General features: G+C 46.1%; 2 protein-coding genes across 12 annotated transcripts in view; one reads left to right on the top strand and one right to left on the bottom strand.

Moving 5' to 3' along the window:
- LOC310706849 (uncharacterized protein) overlaps window positions 1-14,662 on the bottom strand; it is a 92,231-nt gene that overhangs the window by 16,661 nt on the left and 60,908 nt on the right. For 3 of the 9 annotated variants that reach the window (XR_014526183.1, XR_014526184.1, XR_014526185.1), the window contains exon 1: window positions 7,440-8,531. Coding sequence is in view for 4 of the 9 variants with exons in the window: in XM_083503212.1 (XP_083359338.1) it covers window positions 7,429-8,448 (1,020 nt within the window). In the remaining 5 variants the exon portion in view is untranslated. Of the gene's footprint in view, window positions 1-7,428 lie in introns of those variants that run through there. The other 6 variants (XM_083503212.1, XM_083503213.1, XM_083503214.1 and 3 more) reach the window with 3 other exon arrangements.
- CHST3 (carbohydrate sulfotransferase 3) overlaps window positions 7,576-14,662 on the top strand; it is a 47,068-nt gene continuing 39,981 nt past the window's right edge. Inside the window, exon 1 of one of the 3 annotated variants that reach the window (XM_083503122.1) lies at window positions 7,576-8,223. The gene's annotated coding sequence lies outside the window, so the exon portion shown is untranslated. Of the gene's footprint in view, window positions 8,224-11,417; window positions 13,049-14,662 lie in introns of those variants that run through there. The other 2 variants (XM_083503123.1, XM_083503118.1) reach the window with 2 other exon arrangements.

Below are 14,662 nucleotides of genomic sequence, written 5' to 3'. Positions count from 1 at the left end.
TTGGAGTCCAACACCACCTGGAGGACTGACATGCTGGCAACGTAGGTTGACTTGGCATTTGGCTCCTGAGATTGCTTTGCCATGTGTCCCGCTCACAACCTGCATTTGCTGCACCACTTTTAAAGCTGTCTGCCAGCAGCTGGGTTGCAGAGCAATGATGCGGGAAGTGTGGGAAGAGTTCCAAGCCGGCACATGGCAAAGCAATCATATAACTGCTTGACTGCATGCTGAACTTAGCGCAGCTAAATTCAATCCACATTCCTCATGGGCCGATCTGGTTGTTCGAGTTGGCCCTAACACTGATTGATAATAAAATGGGGAAGGGGAGTTAAGAAATGTTGTGCTTCCAATCCATTCAAAGGGAGGAAACTGTTCTTATTGTGTGTGAAAGTACTGAATTTTACAAAAGTGCTGTGAAACCAATTGAAAACTGAGATGCCTGCAAAGTATTTATGCCTGTTTGCATGACAAAGGACTGGTCTCTCAATTTCCTTTTTACATGGGGAGAAAACCACTAAGAACCGTGCTGTCTTGAAGGAGAGCAAGAATGACTTAGTCCTTCTCCAGCAACCTTGATATATTTATTGCTCCAGCTCTTCATGTTGAGGAGAATATTCCCCATAGGTAAAGCAGTTCTCAAATAACACATGCGGCCAATTACAAAACGTCTTGCCTCTGCATTCACTCCCAACATTGCTGTGACTTTTAATTATATTGTTATAAGGTTCTTGCTTAACCGCAACATGTAGGGCACACATTTTCTCGTAACACAGGAAACGATAAGCTTTAAATGTGTCTAGAAATCACACACGGGTCCCAGTGGAAAGTGAGCAACCGACAATACCATTATATTTTCACATGTGTATTACGCGTTCTCTACTGCAAAACTATATGCATGGGGAACTGAGAACAGGACTCTCGCTGGCCTTGTCATCTCTTCATCTGGCAAATCATGAGCAGGCCAGCCATTCTGGCCAAAGCATCCATGGTGGTGTGTGAGAAGTTGGGTTGCCATAGGTCCTCTTTTCCCAGGACATGCCCTCTTTTTTTAGGGGTAAATAAAATGAGAGTTGTCACAGCGATGTGTAGTTAAAAGTAGAAGTTGGCAAATGTGTCTTCTTTTTCGCTCTTCAAAATATGGCCACTGAGAAGTAGCTTGCTGATGAACAGCACTGAGGTCGATGTACATTTTTATGCAGAGGGGGTAGTAGAGCCTAGTAGCTAAAATAGTAAGCTGTGAAGGAAGAACGCCCTGATTCAGATTTCACCCCTGACATGAATTCACTGCTTTGGGAAGGCAGAGGACAGTTTCACCCCCATTCACATGTTTAAATCTTGCTATCTGTCAGGCTTCAGGGAATCCTATCCTCCTCATGGTGGCAGCAAAGAAGCAGATAAAAAAAGGAGAATTCTTACCAATTAGTTTATTCAATATTCACAGAGAGAGACGAAGGAATGCAGTTTCTCTTAGATAATGGCGTTGCTCCGAATAAAGTCACACCCCCTCAGTCTCTCCTATTCTATGTCACCCTGCGCCGGCTGACCTATGCTTTCTGCCTCTGAGCTTTCTGTTCTACTACAGTGGTACCTCTGGTTGTGAACGGGATCCATTCTGGAGTCCCTTTTGCAACATGAGCAGAACGCAACCTGCGTCTGCACGTGTTGCGATTCTCTGCGTCTGCGCATGCGTGTGACGTCATTTTGCGCATCTGTGCATGCGTGAGTGGCGAAACCCGGAAGTAACCCTTTCCAGTACTTCCGGATCACTGTGGGACGAAACCTGAAAAAATGTATCATGAAGCAAACGCTACACGAGGTATGACTGTACTCTCAATGCATGCCTGGTCCTGGGAGAGCAGGGGGGGGGGGTGAGTCAGGAATGCTATCCAGAGACACTGAGTCTGTAAGCTGTGTCTCCCCTGATGCTTCTTCTTCCTGGTGCTCTCCCAATATTTCCCAGCTTCTCCCCTCTGCAGCCTCTGAACTGTGACCATCTGCAAACCACTGTCCTAAATCTATGCTGTCCTCCTCTTCTTGGAAAGGTGCAGGAAGTGGGGGGCGGTTCCCACCATTCCTCCTCAGTTCAGTCTCTGACACTATCATTCTTGAGGAGCACAGTTTGCTTGTGCTCTTTGGGAAGGGCACATAGCTGAGTGGTGGAACACATGCATTGCACATATAACAACTCCTCACCCCCCTGAACTCCTAGAGAGACACTGTCACTTAAGAGCATACAAGAGTGGGCTAGAAAGAATACTGAAGAGGAAGCTGTGGAAGCCAGCTTTTGAAGAGTCCATCTCTCCTGACCCCTGACTATTGGCCACATTTGATGGGGCTGATGGGAATTGGAATCCAAAAACTTTTGGAGGGCCACAGGTAGTGGCGGAGCTTCATGCTCCAGCACCAGGGGGCGGAGAACAGGCGGGACGGGGCTGGCATGTATCCTGGGGGCGTGGCATGCCGCCTGCGGGGTTGTGGCACCCAGCGCGGGCAGGGAGGCAGCCGCAATGGCACCCCACCGGGATTGCGCTGCCAGGGGTGGTGCGCTCCCCCCGCACTCCTCTTCCAGTGGCCACAGGTTTCCCGTCCCTGAGACAGGGCAATGTTGAGACTCAGTGTAAGACAGCTTCTTTGTTCAACACATCTATTTCCCTTGCAGGTTAATATGCCTTTTGGATATTTTTTTGAACTGAAGGGGACAAATAGAGGTTTACCACCACTCCCAGAGGGGAAAATGGTATTTATTATTCATTATCCCATTTGCTAGCACCTCGGTCATGTCACACAAAGAAAATTTATACTGAGCACAATTCCAGCAAATATAAATGTGGCACAACTTTGATGTACGTACACGCATAGTTAATTATATGCCCATTTCATTACCTGGATGCGCATGTAGAGTTTAACATTGATTTTAAACAAAATTGAGCTTTCCAATAAAAATTGCGTAATTTAAAGCAACGAATGCAACACATTTTGCAAATCCCACAAAGAGAACACAGTGCAAGGATGGTGTGGAGAGAAGAAAAACAACAAAGGAATGCAGGGGAAAGGATATGATAGGAGGCTCGGAGCTAAAGATGCCTTCTCCAGTACAAAACAGGTGAGCCTGCTGACATCAGGATCTAGAGAGCCCTTTGTAAGAGTGGAAGGCACCTTCACACACGCAGGTGGGATACCTCTGATTTCTGACAGTCCCTCTCCAGCTGCAATCCCTTTCCCCCGCCTCAAGCCATTCCTTCCCTCTGCCCATCAGAAGTTGCTTGGGGAGGGGCACAAAGGGCTGCAGTGGCAGCAAAGAGGCAGAAGAGGCCTGGTGCCCGAGCAGAAGGCTGCTTGCATTCCCCACCTTGCTCAACACTTTTGAACATCTTGCATTAGATATATGGTGAACCATTGTTAACGTGGAAATATTGTTTTTTTAAAAAGCATAGAGATCTGACAATGTCCCTTGTAAGTGTCCTCTTGATTGCGCAGCACAGAAAGTTCGGTTCAAACTCAAGCAGCTACCACAGACTAGGATTTAGGGGTTGTGGGGCAGACAAACCAGCAGCTGGACTAAACGACTGTCCCAGTACCCGCATCACCAGCATGCTTTTTTGGTCATGCAGCTTATGATCTGCATGCGTAATCTGTGTCCATTTGCTTCGGTATGCTAGTTTCAACGACAATGGTGGAAAACCATTAATTAACGAGCTAAGCGGTAATCAAAAGCCATCGTAATTAGTTCACACCATTTCACTATGGCTGTTTTAGAAACACAAGATTATGCCAGAAAATATTAAGTACCTTAAGGATATAATCATATTTGTTGGGGTGATTTAGAGAAACAAAATGCCACTCTCCAACTGGAAATCCAGCTGCTTCTGCTAATATGATTCTGCCTTGAATCTAACAATATGAAGCTCAGAGGGAGCCATAAAACCTCCAAACATGATGTGGAATACTGTTTTCTATGCATAAAAACACCACAGCCTTAGGGGAATTTTTTTTCCATGTCTTTCTTTCCAAAGCTAGATGTGAGTTCTTTCTGTATCCTCCATTTGGAAGCCCAGCTTGACATGTTTCCAGTTCCAGCTCCCAGTACTTGCAGACCTTTTTTCACATGACAAGGAAAGGAGTCATGGGCTCATAACTTAATCTCGTGTGCTCTGAGCCCAGAGCTGCCAGGAATATAAGCAAAAGCATTTCTGCAATGAAGGCTTATGCTTTAAAATCAGAGTTTGCTCAAGATTTTCAGTGTGAGGACTACACCTAAGTAAAAGGAACCAGTGATCAGAAGATGGCACGATCTTCTTAGCTCAGGAGATTTCATCACCCCTCTTTATGCTACTTCTTAACTGTGCTTCTGGTAAGAACTTAGAAGGGTGACACAACGAGCAAGCAAAATCAGCTTGAACAAATCACTTTTTGGGTATGACACAAACATGTTACCGCCATGCAGATGTCAAGGAAATAAACAACTATTTGACAAGATACAGCAATATAAAACAATTTCAAGGAACAAGGCACAAAACCATTGCACCAACAATAAACATTTGGGGTCCTGCACATCACCTGCAAACCCGCAACTGACTCAAAATGTACACAATTCTTCTTTTGTGTGACACGACAGCCATAACTCATTTGCATCCTTTTAAATTCATGTTGCACAGAGGGCATTGTCTGACTGTAGTAGCATGCAACAACCAACTCCATTTTCTCAAGAACTCAAAGAAGAAGAAGAAAATCCCTCACAGAGGTGCAGCAACCTCAGAAGTCACATTACACCTATGGTTCCATCAGTCTGGCAGGCTCCTGTGGTTGCGAGCCAGGAACCAATTTAAAATTGATGCTAGGGCGAGAAATTGAATTTGTTGACCTCTTGCTAAACCAGCGGGGGATTACTATTATTCTTATATCTGAGCCTGTGCTATGCTGTTAAAAACAAAAAAACCCACTGTTTCAAGCCTGTGGCAAAGGGTGAGGCTTGAGGGACGGATGACAAAAAAGCTGCCAAAGGCAGATGATTGGAAAATATGGAAAGACTGAGTAGTTCAAAGCCATGGCTCATCTACTAGAGCCTGATTACTTTGGAAATACCATTTTCAGACAGAGCCATTTCGGTGCTTAAAGGATAGTTCAAAAAATCTGCAACTGGGGATATCATGCAGTCCAGACACATTTATCTAGGGATGCATTGGTGCAGATACACATATGTGTGAGTAGTAACTGTTTAGCACATAGTATTTATAATTCATTAAATTTAAAGCATTTTCCACGGATGTTTCAACAACAACAACAACAACAACAACAACAACAAAGCTCCCAGAGTGTCCTAAAGTGCCACCAGGTTTGCAATCTAAAAAAAGATGCAACATAAGGAACAAGGGATGGGGAGGGCAGAGGAAAACAAGCAAACCTGGGTACGTGTTCTTAAACAAGGCAGTGGAGGCTTAGGATCAGAGTTTCCCTTCTCCGAGATGGGCTACCTTCCCAGGTTGACAAGCACCATCTGCCCTCACTTTCTTCTACAAGCAAGTGCAATCCACCAGAGTCTGTATTCACATGCAGGGGAAGTCCCCAACTCAGAAAGGGTTTGAGACCCATTAGCTACCCTCACCTGGTTTAGCCAGCCATATAAAGCCATTCCGGGTGTGTGACCACTGTTGCATGCTGATTGCTTTTAGGAGATGCAGGTGAGAGCTGAGCACAGGATGGAGACCAAAGGTGGACAAACTACCTCCAGCAGGAACGTGATGTGTCCCGCACTAAGGTTACAACCCCTCCCCAACTACTAGGTCTATACTGTACATGTAGAACAGCTCTCTCCCAACAGAAGCCCCATCTTCCTTTGCCACATAAATTGCTGCTTTGGCAAGTAGAGGACTTTTTAAAAGGAAAACAAATTGAAAGTCCTGCTGTGTACACACAAGCCCTTGTGCATCTGTAAATGGATGCTTGGTCCCTAGGGTGAAGAAGGTGAAAGATGATCAGGGAAGCCTTTGCAAAGGCAGCAGTGGAAGGTGGATCAGTTTTCTTAATGCATGAAGGCAAAGCCAATGAAAGATCGGGATTAGTAGAGGAAGGAATACTGGGTAAGTATAGGATGTAATGCATATGGGCAAAGTTAGGCTCCTTGCCCTGAAGAATCACCACAAGAAAGCTGCTTTAGTCACTTCCAGAAAATGCAAGGCAAGATGTAGCCAGAAATAACCATGGTGGAATGAGCGTGCAGTGCAGGGGGTGCCAAGCTTTTGGGGCCTGTGGACATATCTACACACACACACACACACACACACACACACACACACACACACACTGCATCCAAGAACACACCACTATTGTAGTGGTTCTTCTAAGCTGAATTTCAACATGGGTGGGGGAGAGATTCTGGGGTCTCAGGGAAGGCATTTGCAGGTACCTATGTGGCTGGTGGGCCCCATGTTGGTGACTCCTGAGTAGAGGGATGCATCCTGTTAAACTTCCTCATAGCACACACACATCAAACCTGCTTCCTGTGGATTGTACACAGAAGCTGTGTAAGAAACACTGTAAAACTGCAGATTGGGGTAAAGACACTTTGGGCCCCAAGTGTCTTTTGTGATGGTAGGTTGACAGTTAGGAGGTGACATGCCATTAGGTGTGGCAGCCAGTGGTGGGTGGTGCAAGAGTTTATATTTTAACATGACCTGCCACATAGCTTTTTCACTGTCTGTATGCACCTTAGGAAACTGGGTGGCTGTGGCTAATCAATGCATGGGAGGAAGACCATAACTCAATGGTAGAGCATCTCCATCCATAACGTCTCTGGGGCAATCCCTTGCCTTGATATGCCTGCTTCCTACGAACACCAGCCACGATGTGCTGTATGAGAAGTAAAGACTACGTAGAAGACCACCACGCACAGCAAACCCAGCATGGTACAACTGTTTTCAGGGAGGGTGGGGATGCTCTCAAGTTTAGGACAACTCACACAAAAGCAAATTTTGTGCGAGTGCTGCTTTAGCCCTGGCTGCCGGTATTTCTGCCGTAAAAAAGGCTTCCTGTTCATACTTCCATGGAAGTGCCTCTCATTTGAAAGGTGGCCCTCTGGGGATGCCTTTAGCACATCTTTGGCCATATTTGGCCACTGCATTTGGCATCGCTTTTTGCAAGCATTTCCCGGCATCTGAGCACTAGTGCATGCTTCCGGCTCCAGTTCCAGCTCCCACTCAACCTGTGGACTCCTGACGGTATCATTAAAGGGCTTCTTGTGCTCCAGGCGGCGTCCATCCCTACACCAGAGGCTTGCAAGTGAAGGGCCGAACCCTGACACTACGTACTACAAGCCTGCCGAGCTCCTTTCCCTGAATCACACCCTTCTCGGCAAGGTCTGCTGTCAATCATTCCCCGCCACCCCACGCCTGGAGGTGCACTTTTGGACAGCGGCGGCCCACAGATACACACCCACAACTCACGGGCAGGATGAAAGTGGCGCCTTTTCTCTCCGGCTCCGCGCAAAAACCCAACAACCCCAAAGCACCCCTCGTGCAGCGCGGCTCCTCGCTCCCGCCAGCAGCAGGCAAGCGCCCCAGCAACGTAGCCGCATATTTTGTCGGCGAGGGTCTTGGACAAAGCCAACAGAAGGGTCCTTGTTAGCCGGCTACTCCCTGGAGAGGGAGGGTGGGAAGGGAGAGCGCGCGCAAGAAGGAGCGAAGTGGGGAGGGGGCGGCGGCGGCGGGGTGGAGCTGGGCTCTCTCTCTCTCCCGCTGCCTGTCTCCCCCTCCGCCTGCAAAAGCTGAGGGAGCGAGGGCGGGAGCAGCCGGAGCCGGGAGGGGATGCAGCGACTTTGCGAACACTTTGCAACTCTCCCTCGCCGGAGGCAGCGCTTCTCCCCGGCCTCGCCGCGGGCTCCCCCTGAAGCGCACGTCGCGGCCGGGCCGCTGGGGAAGCGCTCCAAGAACCCCGGCCAAGGAAAGGAGCGCGCGTCTTCTGAGGGGAAGCCGGAGAGAGGCGGAGAAGGAGGAGGAGGGACTCCTTTCCTCGTCCCCAGGGCGCGCCCTCCCGCCTGACCTCGCGCACCCCGCGCCTCAGAGGGGGAACCTTTCCAGCAGCTTTCCTCAGCAAAAGGCGGCGAGCCGGAGTGGATGGTCCCCAGGCTGCTGCTGCTCCTGCCGTCGGCTGCCTCGAAGTCCCTTTCGGGACAAAGGCTTCCCGGAGCCGGCCCTTCCTTGGAAAGAGGCTGCGAGGATCCCGCGTCCGGTAAGGAGGAGAAGGAGGAGGAGGCGAGACATCTCGCGCCCGAGCCGCGCCTCCCGCGCGCTGCCACGCGGGGCTTCCCCGGCCGGCTGCGCCCTTGTCTTCTTTCTGCCGCTTTTCACGCTCTTTTGTTTCTCGGTGGCGGACGAGCCCTTTTGTGCTGTGCGCTGATGGGTTTCTAGCTTCTCGGATGTGTCGGGAAGGAAGGAGCCAAGCCTGATGGCGCATCCTGATGCTGGGAAAGCAGGACAAGGGGCTTTCCTTCCTTTAAAGAGAGAGAGATAACCCCAAATTCCCAAGCGGCTCGCGAAGTTTTGTAGGAAGAGAAAGTAGCAGCAGGCTTTTGTTTTCCTATGGTTCCTAAGTTGGATTTATTTGATTATAGGGCTCGATGGGTAGAGAGCAAAGCACCTTTAAAGTTGCATTGTTTCGGTGATAGAAATACGCGTGTTTTAAATCTCTGGCGCTGAATGAAACCCATAGGACTTGGACGGGCTTAACTTTTGGATTGTGCCCGTAGATGTTATTTTTGACACAGCCTGTTGTATTGCTGAAGCAGAAAATGGTCCATATTGGCGCTTGAAACACAGAAGAAGGGAGACTTTACCTGAAGTTGTTAGGTTTTTTTGGGGGGGGGTCACATATTGGTGTAAGGTGCAAGTTGTGGGCTTTTGAATTGTACAAGGCTCTTCCTAACCAGAAGGTTGTGATGCTGAATGGGAGTTTTCAGACAAGCAACTTGAGCGCTGTGTTTCAGAGATTAGTTGCTGGTCTGAACAAAAGTATGTTTCTCGAGGCCTCATCAGACAAAACGAAGGGCATAGTTCACCAGGAGTTTATTCTGCATCAGCCCCATTGAAATGAATGTCAGCTTTGTAAGGGTGCTCCCATTCCATCATCATCATTAATTAAATTTGTATACCGCCTTATACCCACAGGTCTCAGGGCAGTCAATAGGGATGGAATCAAACGTTTTCTAAACAAAGGCTAGTTCTATGTAGCAATAACTCATATGGAGTTTATAATGTATGATAAATGTACACACTTTCATATCACCATGTGTACATCTGGCAAAATAGATATGTATTGGAGTTCACACCATTTCTGCATGTAAGTAGCTATTGTCCAGAGAATTTGTCACACGTGAAATGGTCCTCTCTTGCATTATATTTCCTGTCCTTTGGGAATAACAAAATGACTATGGCGCCTGCTTTACTGATGGGGAACTGAAACCATTGGCAATCAGTGCAAACATTCAGAAAAGGTATTGTGGTATAGTCCTTCCGTGACATCACTACATAATACCGGGGGCATGTGGTATAGTCCTTCCATCACATTACCACTAAATAATACTGGAGATGTATTCCCCTGCAGCAGAAACTTCCTGAGCGTTAAGGACAATCATGTTAAAGAGAGAACGTTGGCATACAATTTTCTTCTTCAAATCATAGCTTTCTGTTTGTATAAAGTTATTGACATGGAGAAGCATTTAAACATGACAGCCCCACACCTGTTTTCTAAAGTGGTGCAGTCACTGGGGGGGGGGATGGGGACGGGAACAGTCTCACATGCGTTTTATTTCTGGGCAGGGAGTTAACCAAGTTCTCAGAGGTGAAAGTGCGCAGGTTCATCGTTCTGCCCACCAAACTTGCAAGGTACCTAAACTGCTGTGTGGACTGCAGGGGAGTTATTGTGGTGCGTGAATGCCATCTGTCTTGTGGGTTATGATGCACTGATCTGAAAAGCAAATGGGAAGTATCTGCGGAGATTACCAGAATCATATCATAAGAGTAAAATGGTATCCGTTGCCAGAATTTCCAAGAACAAGACCTTTTGTTGCCCTTTTTTTACTCTGAAGTGATACCCGACCCCACAGACCTTCTGCATTTAAGACATAATCCAATATGTTTGGCAGAAGGATGAAATCGCAAGAGATGATGAAAAAAATAATCAGAGAAATCCAGGTAGAACAGATCAGGTCTGTGTAAATTCTGCACTTAAATCAGAATCCTGCATCAATGTAACCCAAATTTCTTAGCAAAAAATTAATCCTGTGACACACTCATTTTGCAAATATACCATAATGGCATAACTCCTCTTATTCGGTGTGATTTTGCACATTTTGCTTTATAGTGGGTGGGAAGGATAGGTTATAGTGTTTCTGCCTAGTCATGGAAGAGTAGCAGCCTCATTCCTGACCACTGGAAGTTTTGTTCTGCAATCCTTTGGTTTCTGCAGTTTCTCTGGGCATTGGCCACACGTTTTCAAGTATAACTTCGTAAGTGCCAAAGTACAGAAACTTACTTTTTTCCTGGTTAATTTGTTTAGGAAGCTGAATTCTGCACACACAACTTTTACTGATAGTCATAGCCATAGCCACTAGACGGAAGTTCTTCTGCAAAAGACATAGAAGACAACATCCAAATGTATTTGTTACATTTACACCCCACTTTTTCTCTAGGGTACATGGTTCTCCCCCTCTCCGTTTTACCCACATAACAACCCTGTGAGGTAGGTCAGGCTGAGAGACAGTGACTGGCCCAAGGTCACCCAGTGAGCTTCAGGACTGAGTGGGGATTTGAACCCTGTTCTCCCAGGTCCTAATCCAACCCTATGGCTGCACCCATACCAGCTCATTCAAAACACATTTTCACCCCCTGCCTTGTGAAGGGTGCTGGGAATTGTGGTTTGTGAGTTGCAAGCTATTATTGTTGTTGTTTAGTAAATTTGTTAGTCACTCCAAGGCAACCCAAAGAGACTTACAGTTCTCAGAATTAATGGGGGATGGTTTTGAATGTACTTTAAAATTCTGGTGTGTATGCAGCCTAAAGCTGCTACACCATTACTGTCCCCATCTTCATCATATTCATCATTATCAGTTCATTAAATGTTAGTGTACGTTGTGTGGGAAAATATAAAATAGGCATGGTTCACACTCAATGGGTTTTATCATATGATGCTGCTGAGAGATAAGGAATAAGTCAGACTTAACTGAAGGTGGGAAATCCAAGCAAATTCTATAGTTCATCTCTGTAAGCAATTATACATTTGGTAGCAATGTTAGCAGTCCCTATGGGCCTTCCAATCTGTAAGGTTGAAGTTCTTTATTTTCCAATATGTGTTTTCTACAGACAAGCTTTTCAGATGCTTTGTCTGAAAAAGAAACGCTTCATTAAAACCAAAACCGCATACATAATGTAAATTGCCAGCAGATTTCAATAGAAGCAATACTGTTGGTAGGAAATGACAGGCGCAAAGGCACGATAAAGCCTTTGTTTGGACTAGAGGACTACAGCATATGATAGGCTTTTGCCAGATGAGGGTCTCCTGTAACAATGATCTTTAATTGACTAAATAAGGGAAGACATTCATTGGAGTGAAAAGGAAGGCTCACGCTTTGAAAGCTGATGGGAACAAAGGATGGTTAGGGTGTGCCTGTAGTAGCTCCTCTTGCTGCATTTCTTGTCATTTCAGCCCAGTTTCCTCCTCACTGCCTTGGCACTAGTCTTGGCCCACATTTTTGCACATACCTTTCTTGTATGCATGAGAATCCACTGCCCAGGATTGAGGGCCACTTAAAACAAAGAACAAAAAAAGCCCAATGCATTTGCTCAAGGAAAGCTTGTCACCTCTGCACTTAATGCCATCATTTGAGAGCAAAAAGAAAGGGGTGAAATGCTCTGAGATGTTCCTATGGAATTGCTACATAGCTATGATTGATCAAGCTCAGTGGTGACTTAATATTTGCCCTCCGGATAGAAATTAGCATTAGAAATTTGCAAGGTGCAGTGGTGGGATTTGTCTGCGCCTAACCAACCTAGCAGTTCAAAAGAACGTCAAAGTGCAAGTAGATAAATAGGTACCGCTCCAGCGGGAAGGTAAACGCTGTTTCTGTGTGCTGCTCTGGTTCGCCAGAAGCGGCTTAGTCATGCTGGCCACATGACCCGGAAGCTGTACGCCGGCTCCCTTGTCCAATAAAGCGAGATGAGCACCGCAACCCCAGAGTCAGCCACGACTGGACCTAATGGTCAGGGGTCCCTTTACCTTTAACCAATTTTCAAAATGCAAATTGTGGCACTGAAGGAGTAGAGGGCAAGGCGAGAAGTTGGGAAGTTTGGATGAGGGATGTTATGGAGAACATTTGCCCAAATCAATTGCCAGATGGTTAGCTCCTCTTTAAAGAGGTTCTAGCTTTCCACAAGAAATGAAGGAAGAGGACACAGCACATGAAATGAAAGGAAGATAGCAGCAGCACATGCAGTTAACAGCTCTCCCCGACCCTGCTCCTTCACAAAGGAACATATGTAGATTTGTAGATTAAGCGAGTTATGGACTCTTTTCTTGTCACATTAGAGAAAGATTGTAATTCACGTTGCCAGCTCATGTACTAATTTTCTTCCAATTATGATATTAACGCTTCAAAGAAAAGTGCTTCAATCATACACCTACATTCGCACTGTGGTCTCAGTTCATATATTTTCACCCTGATCTCAATGCGGACGTCAGTTTTTAAAGGCATACCTGATTGCTACAAAACTTATAATACTTTTTGCTCAGTCCACACAAATGCCTGCCTTTCCACTCTTTGGATTCAGGGTGTTATGAGCTAGTTGCAAGGCAATCTGCACACAAGGAGGAGTATTGTGAGTGTGCAAAATCACACTTCTTATTTTGGAGGTGCTGCTTCTCACACTACCCAGAAGCCTCCAGGAGGACATGCCATTAGTGATCGGCTTCTGTCCTGAGGGAGGAAGACTGAGAGAATTTGTAACTATATCCTGCCTTTAGAGTCATGACAAATGCCGTTCTGATTTTACACTGATATCCGGTCCTACACATCTCCTCTGCTTCTCTTTCAATTTTTTTTTTTAAAACCATGTTCTCATCTGTTTAACTGCCTGTTTATTGATTCATTCCTTAGCTGGCAGGCTGTGGCCTCAACAACAGGCTACACCAGCCTTTTCTTGACTATGTGTCTTTAATTTGTGATTTATTTATTTTTGAGGGATAGCAGCGGTGTACATAGAAATATTTAAAAGAGCCGCCATGACGCATTGCATAGGTTACTGGATTTTGATGTAAGAGTATCCTACATTGGAAAGATTTGAAGAAAGCCCTGTGTCTGAGCTTCTCCTGATTACCAGAATTATTGTGAAGACAACAGTGAAACGTTCTACCATTTAGAAATGATACTAGTAATAACAAGTATTCTCCAGTAAAGAAAGAAAGAAAATAATTTGGATGGCTGTTCCATGTATATATTAACCGGCTAGTGAAATTCAAAGGTGACTTTGTGTTTTCATTTTTGGAAAGGGACATGATGTTATCACCTAGACAATTAGCTACTGTCCAGAATGTGCCAGACCCTGGAAAAGGGGACTTGCTCAGAATTATCCAGCAATTACCTCATCCTTCAGGCCAACCTTCTACCTTTAGGTGTGGAAAGTTCTCCTTCCATCCTCCACAAAACCACTCAGTGGTGAAAAAAAATGAGCTTGGGCACCATTCTGGATCTGAATGTTCCTGGGAGGCGTCTCCTTCAGGGCTGGCAGAGGCAGGTTCACGTAAATTTCTCTTCCAGCTTGGATCTCAGCCGCTGTGATTGGAAGCTATGACTTCTGTTGACACAGTTGATCGCTGCAGCCAAATTCTGGGACGGAGAGACAGACACATGGGTATATTCTTCAGAGAGAGCATGTGAGGACTTCTGTGGGTAATTCCTGTTAGTATTCAGAAGCATTATCCACATAAATCCCTCATTCAAACCGGTGAATAGGGTGTTGTGTATATGTAAACGGCAGTGTTTCATCGTACCTTAGAGTCCCGGGGGTGGGCAGGGAAACGATTGGGTAAGCCCTTGCTCCCTCATGGTATTAGTGCTCAGTGCCTTTCCCACCTACTAATTGGGGAGATTTATGGTTCCCAAAGTGGATGTTGAAAAAACAATTATTATTCCTGGTATCTTTTACAAACCCGACTTGATGCGTGGACTGGAAATGGAGCAAGGTTTCCTGGAAATGTTCACCCCCAGATGCTGAGATATTCAGCGTTCACCAGGAATATGACAATGGATTGATTTACATGAAGGAATTCTTTCTTAGCACTTCCTTGCCTCCCAAGAGCTGCCTTGGGGTGGTGGTGGGGAAACTGAGCACACTAGCTGCTTTAAGGTGGTAAAACAGAAGCAAACACAGATTCCAAATTAGCTTGAAGGAACAGGCGTCCCATTCAGTGGCTTCTCTGGGCTCTCGGTTGTAAGGGAGGGTGGGAAAAAATCAAGTCAAAAGGGGCATGTTTCACTCCCCCACCCCTTTCCCATAACAGCCAAGTAGCAATCTGTGGGCACATATTTTACAGTATAGGGAGAGAAGGAATTTGTTTTATAAAAATAATCTCCCCCCAAAAAAAGCAACACAGTTTTTGAAACCAGAATATCCCAACC

Source organism: Podarcis liolepis, assembly GCF_965112155.1.
Source record: "Podarcis liolepis genome assembly, chromosome: 5".
Taxonomy (NCBI): domain Eukaryota; kingdom Metazoa; phylum Chordata; class Lepidosauria; order Squamata; family Lacertidae; genus Podarcis; species Podarcis liolepis.
This window is presented reverse-complemented; position numbering and strand designations above follow the sequence as displayed.